The sequence below is a fragment of the Odocoileus virginianus genome, chromosome 9 (genome assembly GCF_023699985.2).
Source record: "Odocoileus virginianus isolate 20LAN1187 ecotype Illinois chromosome 9, Ovbor_1.2, whole genome shotgun sequence".
NCBI classification, from domain to species: Eukaryota; Metazoa; Chordata; class Mammalia; order Artiodactyla; family Cervidae; genus Odocoileus; species Odocoileus virginianus.
Genome location: NC_069682.1, coordinates 48477927 through 48492050, shown reverse-complemented (window position 1 = coordinate 48492050; position 14124 = coordinate 48477927). Strand labels below are relative to the sequence as shown.

Genomic DNA, 14124 nt, shown 5'->3' with positions numbered 1-14124 from the left:
CAAAGGGATGAGGTCCTGTCCTCACCCATACCTGTTGACACAGTCTAGGGAAGCAAACATTAAATCCAGGCCCCAGGCCAAGCTGCCAGGACTAAGGAACAGTGATGGGAGGGGACGAAGCTTAGGCCTGGGAGTGACACACCAGCACTGAGGACCCCTACCCCCCAAGCTACTACACACAACAGGCTTTTCTGACTGTCCTTGGGGTTGGGCAGCTCCTCTTTACCAGGGTAGCACCTGCAGAAAACAAGGGAGCCACTCCAGCCCTCTGAAATCCCCCCAAGGAATGGCTTCACCAGGGCACAGTAAGGGTCTGGGGCAGCTGAGTCGGGCCCTTAGTTGGTCCCCCAGGCTGAACTATGACATATCAACCCAACAGGGTGAAGTACTCCATCCCCCATCCCTGCCACAAAAATGAACCTGGAGTTACAATCATAAACCAGCACTGTAGCTGCTCTAATGTACACCAGCATAAAGAAAAAGCACACACCACCCCACACTGCCTGCTCCACAACCCAGCTGGCAAACACAACAGAGGCCAGCTGAGTGGCGGAGTGGATTTTGCATGGAAAAGTTCAACGCGTGATCTGAGACTTGAAAGACACAAGGGGAAGACAGAATATTCCAGCTAGCAATGGTATACAAACAGCCTCAACACAGCTCTGCCCTCATCTGGCCATCCCACCCCTCAGCCCTCTTTCCTGACCCTGAGAGGTTTCCTGCTTCTGCCTAAAGGGACTCAGAAGACAGATGCCTGCCTGGGGAGGTTTCAAAGCAGCTATACCCAATTTATTATGGAAGCAAGTACCTTCTGGAATTTTTATTTGCTGCATTTAAAAAACATTGAAGGCTGTTTGTATGGTTCTTCCCCAATCCGTTAACCCTTTGAAGGGTTAACACCCAAGGTCCTTTCAGGATTCCAGGCCTGGAGGCCGTAAGACGCCACTGAATCCACAAGGGCAAGAGGATGGTGTTGTCCTTTGGCCAAAGTCTCTCCAAACAGAGCCAGCTGCTCCTGACAGCTGGTTAACACCACCAGAAAGTGGTAATCCTGAAGGAAATACTTGGACAGGTGCCTGCCTGATAGAGGTAGTTTCAGGCTACCCCTCTCCAGATCCCCAGCCAGAGTGGTCATTACCGGCGCCAGGAGTCAGGCTGCTAAAGTATTCTTGCAACTGAAGCAGGGCCCGGAAGCGATGGGAAATGGTGTTCTTCTCAGCCTTGGGCATCTCTGCATACCTACAGGGCGACAATAACAGCTCAGAGAAGAGGGAGCCCAGACTTTGGGAGGGTGTGTACACCTTACCGCATCCTGGAGCCCGAAGCTCAGAGTCCCTCGTAAAAGGTAGCAGGGCCACCAGCTCCTGGCAGCCAGAGTTAATTTTTAAAAAATCAAAGAGTCTTAAATTCCACCGTAGGTAGAAATCCATATTAATCTGTGTGGAAGGATACTAAATTTGTTCTAGTGTGTCCAAAAGTCATTAAAAGGAAGCTGGGGACAGGGGGATGAGCTGCATGTTTGATCAGCTTTGTCATCTGTTGACAGGAAGCAGTGGGGCCTAATAGAGCAAACACAGCAATTTTCTCCAGGGCACTGCGGGGTGGGCAGATGGGCAGGGGAAGTGGGCCTTGAACAGCCAGCCAGTAACCTGCCACCCATGTCAGGACTCCAATGAGCTGAGAATCCCATACTCCAGTTGTTACTTTCACATCTGTGCCATCCAATACAGTGGCCACCAGTATGTGGCCATTTAAATTTAAACCAATTACAATTGAATAAAAATAAGTTCTGTTCCTCAGTTGCTCTAACCACATTACAAATGCTCTACAGCCACAAGTGGCTAACATCTACTGGATCACACAGTGCGGTTACAGAGCATCTGTGTCACTGAATGATGTTTCATGCTGTCCTCAGTCCTACTGTAAGGCCTCAGGCCACGCTCCTGAAGGGTCCCTCCAGCGTGACAAACTCGATTCCCAATAATGGCCAACATGCCCCATGTAGACAAGTGGGGTTAGCCTGAAATACTGAGAACACCTGGCACTGGCACGGGGGGGGTGGGGGGGGGGGCGTTAATGTGGTGCCCAGCTGTTAACATTTTTCCAAACTAGATAAGGGTCAGATAATCATCCATCCATAGTGAAGCTGACAAGCCCAAGTCAGAGAGGGGAAGCTACACAGCTGCTCTGCGGTGAGCTGAGCCCGAGAGCCCAAGACTTCCAGCTACACCCAGCTGCCTCCCAGCTGTGGACTGTGTCACTCAGATTCCTTGCATCCACCCCCAGCAGAGCTGCCTTCAACTGGAAAGGCACCTCAGAGCCTGCCCCCGCCCGTGTCCGCATGCCTGCACCTGGGTGGGGCACTGGCCCAACCCAGACCACGGCCATCCGACCCCACACCCCTGGAAATAACTGGGGCTCCTTACGTCTGCTCATATCCATCGGGCTGAAAGCAGGGGTCCCAGCCAAAGTCCCGGCAGCCACGGGGCACCACTATCCGGCCCTGCCAAAGAAAAGGGGGCATAGCTATGTCACTGGACGTGGAGATGCACTATGAGGAGGGCAGTAGCCAGTTTAGTTTAGTTAGTGAATTCGGTTAAACCCTAGTCACTCATATTATTTCAAGGGGTCCATGGTGCCGGCAAATGATTGCTGAACACACAAAAAAATGCAGAGCAGGAGAGCTCGCTCCCCACGGACAGCGAGGAACCACATGCTTGATCAGGCCACTGATACCCCTGGGACCAGCCTCCCTCTCCAAAGGTTTGACAAACTGTGACCTCACTGAAGAAAAGTCAATTTTGAAAAATTAACAGAAAAAAAAAAAGAAAAATTAACAGAAAACATTTTCCCCTAAGTGGAAGTTTGAGGGTCCTAAACTTTGCCGACAAACCCTGTATCTCCTACTATTACTACACTTATCAAAATACAAAGATGGCTCTAACAAATAACACAATAGCACAATGTTCAACTCAAAAATAGCTCAATAAGTACTGGCTGTAATAGGCAAATTCCAAAAGGAAAATTTTACAAAGAGAACCAGTGTCATGAGATATCGGGTTACCTTGGGAATTAAAAAAAAAAAAAAAAAACATTAAAAATACAAGGGAGGTAGTAGAGGATGGGAATTAGCCACATAAATTCCAAGTCCTTTAGACCAAACGCAACTTCTGCTTTTGCTAATGGGGAGCTGTGTGACTGAGGCCAGTTACTGAATCACTCATGCGACAAATGTTTTTTGAATACCTTATCAAGGCAGGCAGTGTATTTAGCACGGGGATCAAAGAAAGCCTTAGCCTTGCCTTCACAGAATGGATCTCTTCAAGCAAAACAAGCACTGCACCAGTAAACAAATGAATGATTACCAAATCATTAGAGGGCACAAACTGGGAGCTGGGCTCAAGAATAACAGGCTGGGGAGCTCAGGGAAGGCCTGAGTGAAGATGGGACACTCTGACCACATAAAGGGCGAGGGCAGGACATTCTAGGTGGAGGACAGAGCTGCTCCAAGGTCCTGAGATGGAGAAGGGCCTAGCACACACCCTGCTGAAAGGACTATGTGGCTGGGGCTTAGAGAGCATGGGTGAGAACAGGACAAGAAGAGACAAGGCTACCTCATTTAAAGTAAGGGCTGGCAAACAATAAAGCACAAAAACAAAGGACAAAAACAACAAAGCCACAGCTGGGGAGACCACGGGGAATGGCGGTGGTTGGGATCGGGCCCGGTCAGCAGCATAGCAGCTACTCAGTCACAGGGCAGGAAACTGAGCCTGTGGTTGGCCAAACTTTTGATTTCTGAGAGAACATTTCTGTGAGAGTAGCAGACCACTATAACCAATGTCAAAAAATTTCACCAGGCAATACAATCTAGTAATCCCATTTGCGGATATAGATCCAGAAGAACTGAAAATGGAATGTTGAAGAGATATTTGCACACCCATGTTCACAGCAGCATTATGAGTCAAAATGTGGAAGCCATTCAAGTGTTCATCAACAAATACAGGCAAACCTCAGAGATATTGTGGGTTCAGTTCCAGACCACTATAATAAAGCAATTATCACAATAAACCAAGTGACATGAATGTTTTCGTTTCCTACTGCATATAAAAGTATGCAATAGCATTATGTCTTGAAAACAATGCTTGTTTTTGTTGTTCAGGCACTAGGCCATGTCTGACTCTTCGCGACTCTGAGGACTGCAGCACACCAGGCTCCTCTGCCCTGCACTATCTCCTAGAATTTGCTCAAATGCATGTCCATTGAGCCTGAGATGTTATCTAACCTTCTCATTCCAGTACCACATTGGATACTTTCTGACCTGAGGGGGGCTCATCTTCTGGTGTCATTATCTTTTTGCCTTTTCATGGGGTTCTTGCGGCAAGAATACTGAAGCAGATTGCCATTTCCTCCTCTAATGGATCACGATTTGTCAGAACTCTTCACTATGACCTGTCTGTCTTGGGTGGCCCCAGACTCATTAGATTTGTTGAGTTACACAAGCTCCTTCACCACGACTAGGCTGTGATCCATAAAGGGAAAATAAAAAACATAAATATCTTAATTTAAAAACACTTTATTGCTAAAAAATGCTAGCCATCATCTGATAGTGCAGGGTTGCCACAAACTTTCAATTTGTAAATACACAGTATCTTCAAAGCTCAATAAAACAAGATATGCCTGTAAATAAAGTGGTACATACATACAATGGAATATTATTCAGCCTTAAAAAAGGAGATCCTGTCACACCCTACAACATGGATGAGATGAAGACATTATGCTAAGTGAAATAAGACAGTCACACAAAAACAAACACTGCAGGACTCCACTTATATGATGTGTCTGAGGTAGCTGAACTTAGAAACAGAAGGCAGAATGGTGCTTACCAGGTGCTGGGGAGAAGAGAGGAAGTGAAGTGAAGTGAAGTTAAAGTCACTCAGTCATGTCCAACTCTTTGCAACCCCATGGACTGTAGTCTGCCAGGCTCCTCTGTCCATGGGATTCTCCAACAAGATACTGGAGTGGGTTGCCATTCCCTTCTCCAGGGGATCTTCCCAACCCAGGGATCGAACCCAGGTCTCCTGCACTGCAGGCAGATTCTTTACTGTCTGAGCCAACAGCGAAGCCCAGAAGAGAGGAAGGTGGACTGTTATTCAATGGGAATAATTTTGCAAGATGAGAAATTTCTAGAGATCTTTTGCACAATCGTGTACACTACTATACACTTAATGGTGAAGATGATAACTTCTGAAACCTGTTTTTTTACCATAAGGACTGAACATCTCATCAGGGAGGCTTCCCTGATGGCTTAGTGGTAAAGAATCTGCCTGCCAATGCAGGAGATGTGGGTTTGAACCCTGGATCGGGAAGATTCCCTGGAAGAGGAAATGGCAACACACTCCAGTAATCTTGTCTGGAAAAACCCATGGACAGAGCCTGATGGGCTACAGTCTATGGGGTCACAAAAGCATCAGATATAACTTAGATGGAGCCACCGGTGTAGGGCTATATGGGCTACAGTGAGACTCTGGATTTTATCCTGAGCAGAGAGGACAAAGTAGAGAAGTGATGTGTCTGAAGGTAAACCCTGCCACAGGGAGGGAATGAACGGGCTGGGGTGGGGCGGGAAGCCCAGCACAGAGGGTGGTTTGGACTGAGAGAAGCAGCTGAACCTATGGTCTGATTGGTAAGCCTGGAGACACTGAAGGGCACCTTGAAAGGAATGAGCTGGGGGGAGAGGAAGATTCTATATGAACGTAAAAACTTGGAAAGGCTGTGAGATGTTCAAGGCAAGCTGTTGCACAGCAGTGTGATAAGGAGATTCAAGCTTGGAGAAGTCTGAACTGCAGATGTAGCTCTAGGAGTTGTCATCTTTAGTTCCCACATCTACTTCTCAGGAGAGCATACAGTGCACAGCTCTGGGTATACCAGGCTCCAAAAGCTGTGAGCCATGTATGTTTCCAAACATCAGACTCAGGAGGCAACAAGTTTTAGGACTGACAGCATTTCAAGTTTTGGTACCTAGGGGTGTGACCATCCCACCAGATAGCATCACTGGTGGGGGGGGGTCACAGCGCCCTCTGGTGGCATGCAGGGGAACGAGCACGAGCACATACCATTGTCCGGCCCCTGAAGAGGCGTATGGGCTCATTCGGGTCCCCAGTGCTGAATGCGAACGTGCAGAGTGCATAGGCAGACTTGTCTTGGAACCCCTCCAGGAGCTGGTAGAGACCTGAGGGAAGGTGCAGTGAGGGCTCAGCACACTCTGTGCTGCCAAGCCCCAGGCCCAACTCCCCACCCAAGGGGCCCAGTTGGGGGAGGGGAGTTATACACGTCACCAAATAGGCCCTGTGCTGATAACCCAAGAAGTTGGGTGATGGGGATGTAGGGTCCCTTATTCTACTACTGTGGGTTCCAGGGTATGGCGCTGGGACCAGGAAGGGAAGCAGGGTGTCCCCCTCTCCACATTCTGCTGAGGCAACAACAGCAAGTGGTAGGGCCAATCCTCTCAGAGCCAGAATCTCCCTTTGCCCCTCAATCTCAAAGCTCTCACCACCACCACCCCCCCCCATCTACTCCTCCCACATCTCAGTGCTCCCTGGAGCTAGGATTAGTGTGAGCCGTAGATTATAGATGGGGATACTGAAGTGAACAGAGGCTCGAAGGGGACAGAACCTGAGACTCCTGATTACTAGCTGGAGCTCCTCCCTTAGAACCCACAGATTTCTTAATTCCAAACACATCGAAAGAGACAAATGGGAATAATACCTTCAGGCTTTAACTTCTCCAGAAACCACTTTCTGCAAGAGAAATAAAGGTGAGACAGACACCACAAATAGATGGGTGTTCCTACCACCTTCTTTCCAGGCTGCATCCCCCAGGAATTAAAGCTCTGAGAGAGTCAAGGAGAAAAGATAATGTCTCAACTCAAAATGAAGAGAAATAATCCAACAGGAAAAAGGAGATGGAGACAAACAGGCAATGCACAGAAGAATCAATAAACCAATGAAGGCCTCAACCTCACTGCTAATTAGGGAAATACAAATTAAAATTGCATGTGATAACATTTCCAACTCACCCACTAAAGTACTAAAAAGTCATGGAACAGTGCTGGTAAGAATATAGAGCACATGTAGGGGTGCTACTGCGTTGGCAAACAAATGAGCAATCCTAAAGTTAAAGATACAGTTAACCCTTGAACTACATGATTTGAACTGCCAAAGTTCACTCATATGTGGATATTGTTCAATAGTCAATACTACAGTAATACATGGCTGAACCCACGGATATGGAAGTCCAACTGTAAGTTATACGCAGGTTAACCCCAAGTTGTTCACGGATCAACTGTTTACATAACCAAAACCCAACAAACTGGGGTATCTGTACCCCGTGTGTGTGTGCGCCCTCGCTCAGTCATGCCCAATTCTTTGGGACCTCATGGACTGTCACCCACCAGGCTCCTCTATCCACGGAATTTTCCAGGCAAGAATCTAGGAGTGGGTGCCATTTCCTTCTTCAGGGGATCTTCCTGACCCAGGAATCAAACCCACATCTCTTGAGCCTCCTGCACTGGCAGGAGGTTCTTTACCATTAGTACCACCTGGGAAGCCTGAGGGGGGTCCAGGACACTGGATAGATTTAAGGAAATCCATCTGCAGATCTCAACCTCCTTATTTCCTCTTTCCTGAAACTGACCTGCCCAAGGATTACCTCTCCAATGGGTGAGTTCCCCTTGCCCATCTCAGCTTACACAATCACATTCTCACACTTAACAAAAGAAAGGCATGCCTCTCCCCCATCCCTAATCCTTCCTCAATAATCTGACATACTCGTGTTGACACCAAGACAGTGAATGACCTGTAATATCAAGTAACCAATCAACTGAAGGTGGTTTTGTGGCCAGGGCCATGCAAAGGGGTGGGAGAGCACTCACATGTAGGGGCCAGGGAGGCCCCCAAGGGCGTTGAAGCAGAGACAGGTGTCCTCCACCAGTACAGGGCCCTGCACCTGCAGCATAAGGACATACAGCCCTGAGACCAGTGCCCACCAGCAGGCCCCACCTCTGCTCTGAATTCTCAGGCCACCCAGGCCAGGGCCAGACCCACAGCTAGCTGGGCTGGGCAACAGCAGCAGCAGACCCTGGGCTAATCTCTTATCTTCTCATCTGTTTGAGAGACGGGGACAACAAAGCCTCAGCAGGTTGTAAAGCTTGTACAATGACAGGAAAGGTAGGATTATACCCAAGCAGGCTGACTCTTTACAAAGTGCTGTTTCTCAGCTCCAGAGAGATGTGTGAGTGCAGGGTGGATATGTATGGGGAGAATGCAGGGGATGGAATGAATGCACCAGAGACCTGGGAAGAGAAAATTGTGTGTCTCTGTGTGTGTGTGTGTGTGTGTGGTCATCTTAGGGGGATACTACACAGTTAAGGTTGAGAAAGGAAGGCAACATATAACTATTAACTGACTCCAGCCTGATTAGACATGGAAAGGTCCTTCGAGTCATCATAAACTGTGCCCACCACATTCTCTACCCATCCCCAGCAGGCAGACCCCAGGAGCCACCAGGACAAGAGGAGCAAGTACAGGACACGAATGGAGCAAGCACCTGGCGAGCTGCCTCCTGACACTTCCGAATGGAAATCTCATCAGGCTCTCCTTGGTACTCTGGCACTTGTGAGGGAAACAGACACACAATCAGGTCACAGGGAGTTAGAAAAATTGAATCATCTTTTAAAAATAAAACTAAACAGAGACATACGGTCAATTTTCTGCGCCACCAAAGTGCAAGGAAATTTATCTCCTAGAATCTGAATGACCTGTTCCAAAATGAAAGAACATTTGTCACCATTTAATGATTCCCCATTACTGCACAAGCTGTCACCCACCTTTCTCAATAGGTAACTCTCCTGTCAGTTCCCTAAAGTTCAAAGTCAGGTCCATGAGCCTCAACTCTAGCCCTCAGGGTCCCACCCCAGCAGGTCAGCTCCCTCGTCTTCTCATTCTCTGATCCCTCCCTCCTACTTCAGGTCTCTGTTCATGCTAACCACCACCTAGAACACCCTCTTCCCTTCTTAATGCTCCCAGAACCTATCATTTAGGCCAGGAATTTTCTACCAGGGGTTACCTGGAATTCAGGAGGATCTACCCAGAACTTGGATAGAAAAAAAAATACCTATTTTCACTAACCCTGAGCTGAAATTTAGCATCTCTTTCAATTGTGGATATAGAAAACAAACAAATAGCATCAGCAGTTCCTGTGACATTTAAATCTATTAAAATCAAAGATGTTGTTATATCCCTTTACAGTTCTAGCAGATAATCTCAAAATACCATTTACAACCTTCACTATTATTAAATTGATAATAACACAAAATGATAGATTGAATTCTTTAATGAACAAAAAATATGTAACTAGATCACAGATATTTATATTTTGAGAATTGTAAAGCAATAGAACTGATTTCCTTTGTGGTGGTGATTTTGTCACTAAATCATGTCTGTCTGTTTGCAACCCCATGGACTGCAGCCTGCCCAACTCCTCCGTCCATGGGATTTCCCAGAACATCCCCTTTTCTCCAGGGGATCTTCCCAACCCAGGGATTGAACCCACATCTACTGCATTAAAGGATAATTCTTTACTGCTGAGCCACCAGGGAATCCGTTGATTTCCTGGTAATCTCATGTATTTTATTTTGTACGTTTAAAAATATTTTCCTGAGAAAGGGTCCATAGGCATCATCATTCTGCCAATGGGATAACAAGTTAAAACTCTTATTTTATGCCAACTTCAAGTCCATCTTCTCCAGTGAGCCTCCTCTAGCCACTCCAGTCTGTTTTTTTGGGGTTTTTTTTGGCCATGCCATGTGACTTGTGGGATCTCTTGAACCCTAGCCACTGGACCCACAGGGAATTCCCTCCTGCCTCTTTAAATGTGGGAGGGCCACAGACTCAACCAAAAGTAGAGATAGGCTTGGGAGCTGGAAGCCACCATCTTGCATGGGGCTCTGTTCAGGGTGGCACTGCCTGTTTGACTGGTCTGGCCTTAGGATCCCAAACCTTTTCTCACCCCAGGGCTCTGACTTCTGAGAAGGCCACTCTGAAATGGCACAGACGTGACATCAGTCCTTGTACTGTAGATAAATAAAGGGTCCCCTTATGACTGGACCCCACTGGTCTGCCTCAGATATCGACTGGATGTCATCCTGATTCCCCACACATGACCCATCTTCCTGGCCATGGCTGACGGAGCAGGGACAAACCTTTGATCCAAGCAAGGCCAATCAGAGCTGATGTCTGGCAGAAGCCTCACTGCCTCCTCCACCAGGAGGGGAAATGCAGAAAGACCTCAAAATGAAAAGCGATGAGCATCCAGGGAGAACCAGAAGGACAAATAAACCCCTCTCGAGGGACCCCTGAGAAAGACTCCTTAAGTCCTATGGAACAGCACACTACTGTATTCCCACAATAGTCACCTGGTGGTTTACATAAGCTATCTGTGTCTCTTTACTATTTGCAGCCAAAGAGGTTCCATCAACCCCCAGAATCCTTACAGCTAGCCACAAAGTCCCGGTAGACAAGAACTTTGATCCACTGCCTCCCTCACACCTCTCCTTTGCTCCGTGAAACAGACCTCTTGCATTATCCCCATTTCAAAAATGGCAGAGAGGCTGGGAGACTGGAGACCACATTTCTGGACTGTAGTGGGGCGTGGACGGCTCGGCTTGGATGCCTGGCTCCACACCCTGTCCGGTCCCTGACAACCCCAGGCCAGCAGCGGTATTTGGATCAACTCCAGAGGGGTGTCGAAGTCCTGGTTTGGGATCCAGCTTAAGAGGTGACCTTGGGGACAAGTGCTAAGGACTCCACCATTTAGCTCCCGAAACCCCTCAGCCCACAAGTCCTGTGCCCGGATTTGTCAAGGCCCTTATTTTATTGAGCACAACCCCGGGTCGCCCCCACTCTGCACACGTGCGGGTCCCAGTCCGCGCGGCACTACCGGGTTACAGATCCAACCCATCCCTCCCCGTCCAACTCTTCGTTCCGCGTCCGCTGCTCCACCCGCTCGCTTCGCTCCGCCTGGAAGCCCCTTCCGCCTTCTCCCGAGCCAGCCTGGTCACACGCTACCCTTTCACCGCCTCCTAGTCGCCACCCTCCCATCACCTCCTCCAGCTTTTTGGCGTTCCCCGTGACAAACACGATCTTCTTCCCGGCCAAGGAGGCCGCCATGGTGATCCCCAGCTACCCCGCAGACCCACCGGAAGTCCTCCTGCTTCGAGTCGCAGGCACTTCCGACTACCGGCGGAAGGGGATAACCTGGTTTCCGACCTCTGGTCCCAGGAAGGCATCCTGCGGTTTGTGTTGCGTGCCCGGGGCTGCGGCGGCGATTGCGGCAGCAGTGGCAGCCTGGGCGCCTTTAGGCAGGAACGCCGCTCTGGGCATCCAGAATCCTTGCTCAGACCCCCAGTAGTATGGCGCCCTTTGGATGTGCAGCCTGGGGCCCCCGAGGGCTAGAAGGGAGGAGAAGGGCTTGGCCTCCCTTACCGGAATTGTTGGGGTCTAACGGACACTGGCTGGAGAGGGCAATGGCACCCCACTCCAGTACTCTTGCCTGGAAAATCCCATGGACAGAGGAGCCTGGTAGGCTGTAGTCCTTGGGGTTGCTAAGAGTCGGACACGACTGAGAGACTTCACTTTCACTTTTCACTTTCACGCATTGGAGAAGAAGTGGCAACCCACTCCAGTGTTCTTGCCTGGAGAATCCCAGGGACGGCGGAGACTGGTGGGCTGCCGTCTGTGGGGTCGCACAGAGTTGGACGCGATTGAAACGACTTAGCAGCGGCAGCAACGGACACTGGCGGTTGAGTGTGCCGAGACCAGCCCCTCTCGCCAAAGCCAGAAGTGACTATTCTAACCACCTGCCCCACTCCTGTTTTCACCCATCTCTGGGACAGGGGCACCGAGGAAGCAAAGAAACCCTTCGTGCCTATCTCGAGGCCTGTGATGAACTCCCTAGGCTCTGGACGATTCGCTTCACTGCTGGCACCTCTAAAGTTGTCTCTGAGAACTGTTTCGTTCAGGACAAGGGCTCCCTAACCTGGGTCTTTATCCTGATCTCATCTTCAGCCCGGCTTCCTTAGCTCGGCCTTGCCTGCCAGCTCCGAACTATCGACTGTGATTTTAAACTTGGCATAGCCTTACTCTAGCCCGGTCTTTTCACCCATGTCCCAGACTTGGGACTTCAGTATTTAAACTCCTTTATTACAACATCCCTCCAGTTCCTTAAATCCATCTTTCCTTCTCAGCCAATTCTTTTCATCCCCAACACAGCAAAGAGTAGAAAGTGCCCCAGCAGACCCACCTTGCCATAGGCCTTGACCCACTACTGACACTGGCACTGGGCAATTCAGCCGTCTGTCTCCTTCGTGGGGCAGATTGGAGGCCAGCTTTACTCCTGGTGAGGCAGCTCCTGTCAGGAGTATCATGGGAAGTCTGGTGAGCTGGCAATGCCTGGATGAATTATTTTGTTTACTATTAAAGACATCTGATCATCTCGATTATCAGATTTTTTTTTTTTACATGCCAGAATTGGTCCTTGGGGAACATATGTATTTTTTAAAGACCCTTTGCTCAATGACTACTATAGTGGGAATATTGCACAGGCCAAAAGTGATTACTATGTCCTAACGCAGGTCCTGGAATTTCCCATTCTACCATGTGATTCTACCATATGATCGCTCTCTACTGGGTGATTTGCCAATCTCTTTGGAGTTGACATGAGAAGTAGTGGGTTAGATCAGGAAGTGATGCCCCTGGTCTATGTCATGTGTCTTCCTCATGAAATGGTGAATCTTCACGCATGTGAAGATGGTTCACAAAAGAGGTTCAGTGCAGCAAAGCTGACCTCCTGACAGGCTAGGAGGAGCTTTCCAAGGACTGAGTATAGGCACCTGGTGTACCACAGACAAGTACCACGTGGTATGGTTAGCACAAAGACAGTTGGAACCCTGGAGGCTGAGAGAACCACCTAGGTTGGTTGAGGAGCCAACCCACATCTTGCTGAGGAGCCCACAAAGGTTATTAAGCAGGAGTATTGGAAGTGGGCCTTCACTCTTAGAGTGAGATAGACGTCACTCTAAAGCTGATGGCCTTGGGGAATTCCCTGGTGGCCTAGTGGTTAGGACTCTGCTTTCATTGTTGAGGATACGGGAACTAAGATCCTGCAAACCAATCAAGCAGTCAATTAACCTGAAGTTCTTTGAACCCAAGAACTTGGTGAGGAGGGAGGAGATATATGAATACCAAAAACTATATGAAGAAGTTTGTGCATGTGTGATCCTTGGTTTCAAGTGATAGAAATCCTTTTAGGCAACAACGAGACAAAACAGGCATATTGATTGCTTTACCTAGCTGATGATCCAACATGTGAAGAAATAGGTTCTTTATTGTTCTAAACAGAAATGAAAGGGATTGCATTATTCATTCATTAAATAGAATTTGCTGGAATTAAAATATGTGAATTTTTATTTCTCTAGCTAGGATTATGATGGAATAATCTCTTTGGAATTGCACTTCCCTCATTGTGGAGGAAACTAAGTTAAGTGAAAAAGGACAATTCTTGCCTTCAAAGGAGATTGTCAGGTCCTATTAATTCTACCTCTGAAATAGTTCCTTTTATTTAATTTTTTAGTATTTGAATGGTTGCATGCATGCTTTTTTTTTAACATTCATTTTTATTTGACTGCAGCAGGTCTAAGTTTCAGTTGTGGCATATGGGATCGTTGTTGGTTTTTTTTTTTTTTTTTCATATGGGCTCTTTAGTTGCAGGAAGTGGGCACTAGTTCCCTGACCTGGGATTGAACCCTGGTCCCTTGCAGGGAAGTGCCTGCAAAAACTGGGAAGTGCCCAGTTTTACCCACTGAGGAAGTCCCTCTGGTATTTACTGTTTTGAAAATATACATTCACATTCACACACACACACACACACACACACACACACACACACACAACTGAGTCACTGTGCTGTACTGCGGATCGATTAAGAAAAAATTAGGGCCTCTCCATTTAGTGAGGCCAGGGCGGGGCCGAGAGGTGGGCGGGGTCTAGATAGGAAATAGGAGGGGCCACA

The 14124-nt window shown here is 48.3% G+C and overlaps 1 protein-coding gene across 1 annotated transcript; it reads right to left on the bottom strand.

Moving 5' to 3' along the window:
• Window positions 1-788: 788 nt before the first annotated feature.
• ITPA (inosine triphosphatase) lies at window positions 789-11277 on the bottom strand. Its single transcript, XM_020882879.2, has 8 exons — window positions 11160-11277; window positions 8758-8815; window positions 8605-8669; window positions 7931-8004; window positions 6766-6797; window positions 6114-6229; window positions 2427-2503; window positions 789-1239 (listed from the first exon to the last, which is right to left on the bottom strand). The coding sequence occupies exons 1-8, from the start codon at window positions 11223-11225 to the stop codon at window positions 1101-1103; spliced, it is 627 nt and encodes a 208-aa protein (XP_020738538.1). The 5' UTR covers window positions 11226-11277; the 3' UTR covers window positions 789-1100.
• Between the last annotated feature and the right edge of the window lie 2847 nt (window positions 11278-14124).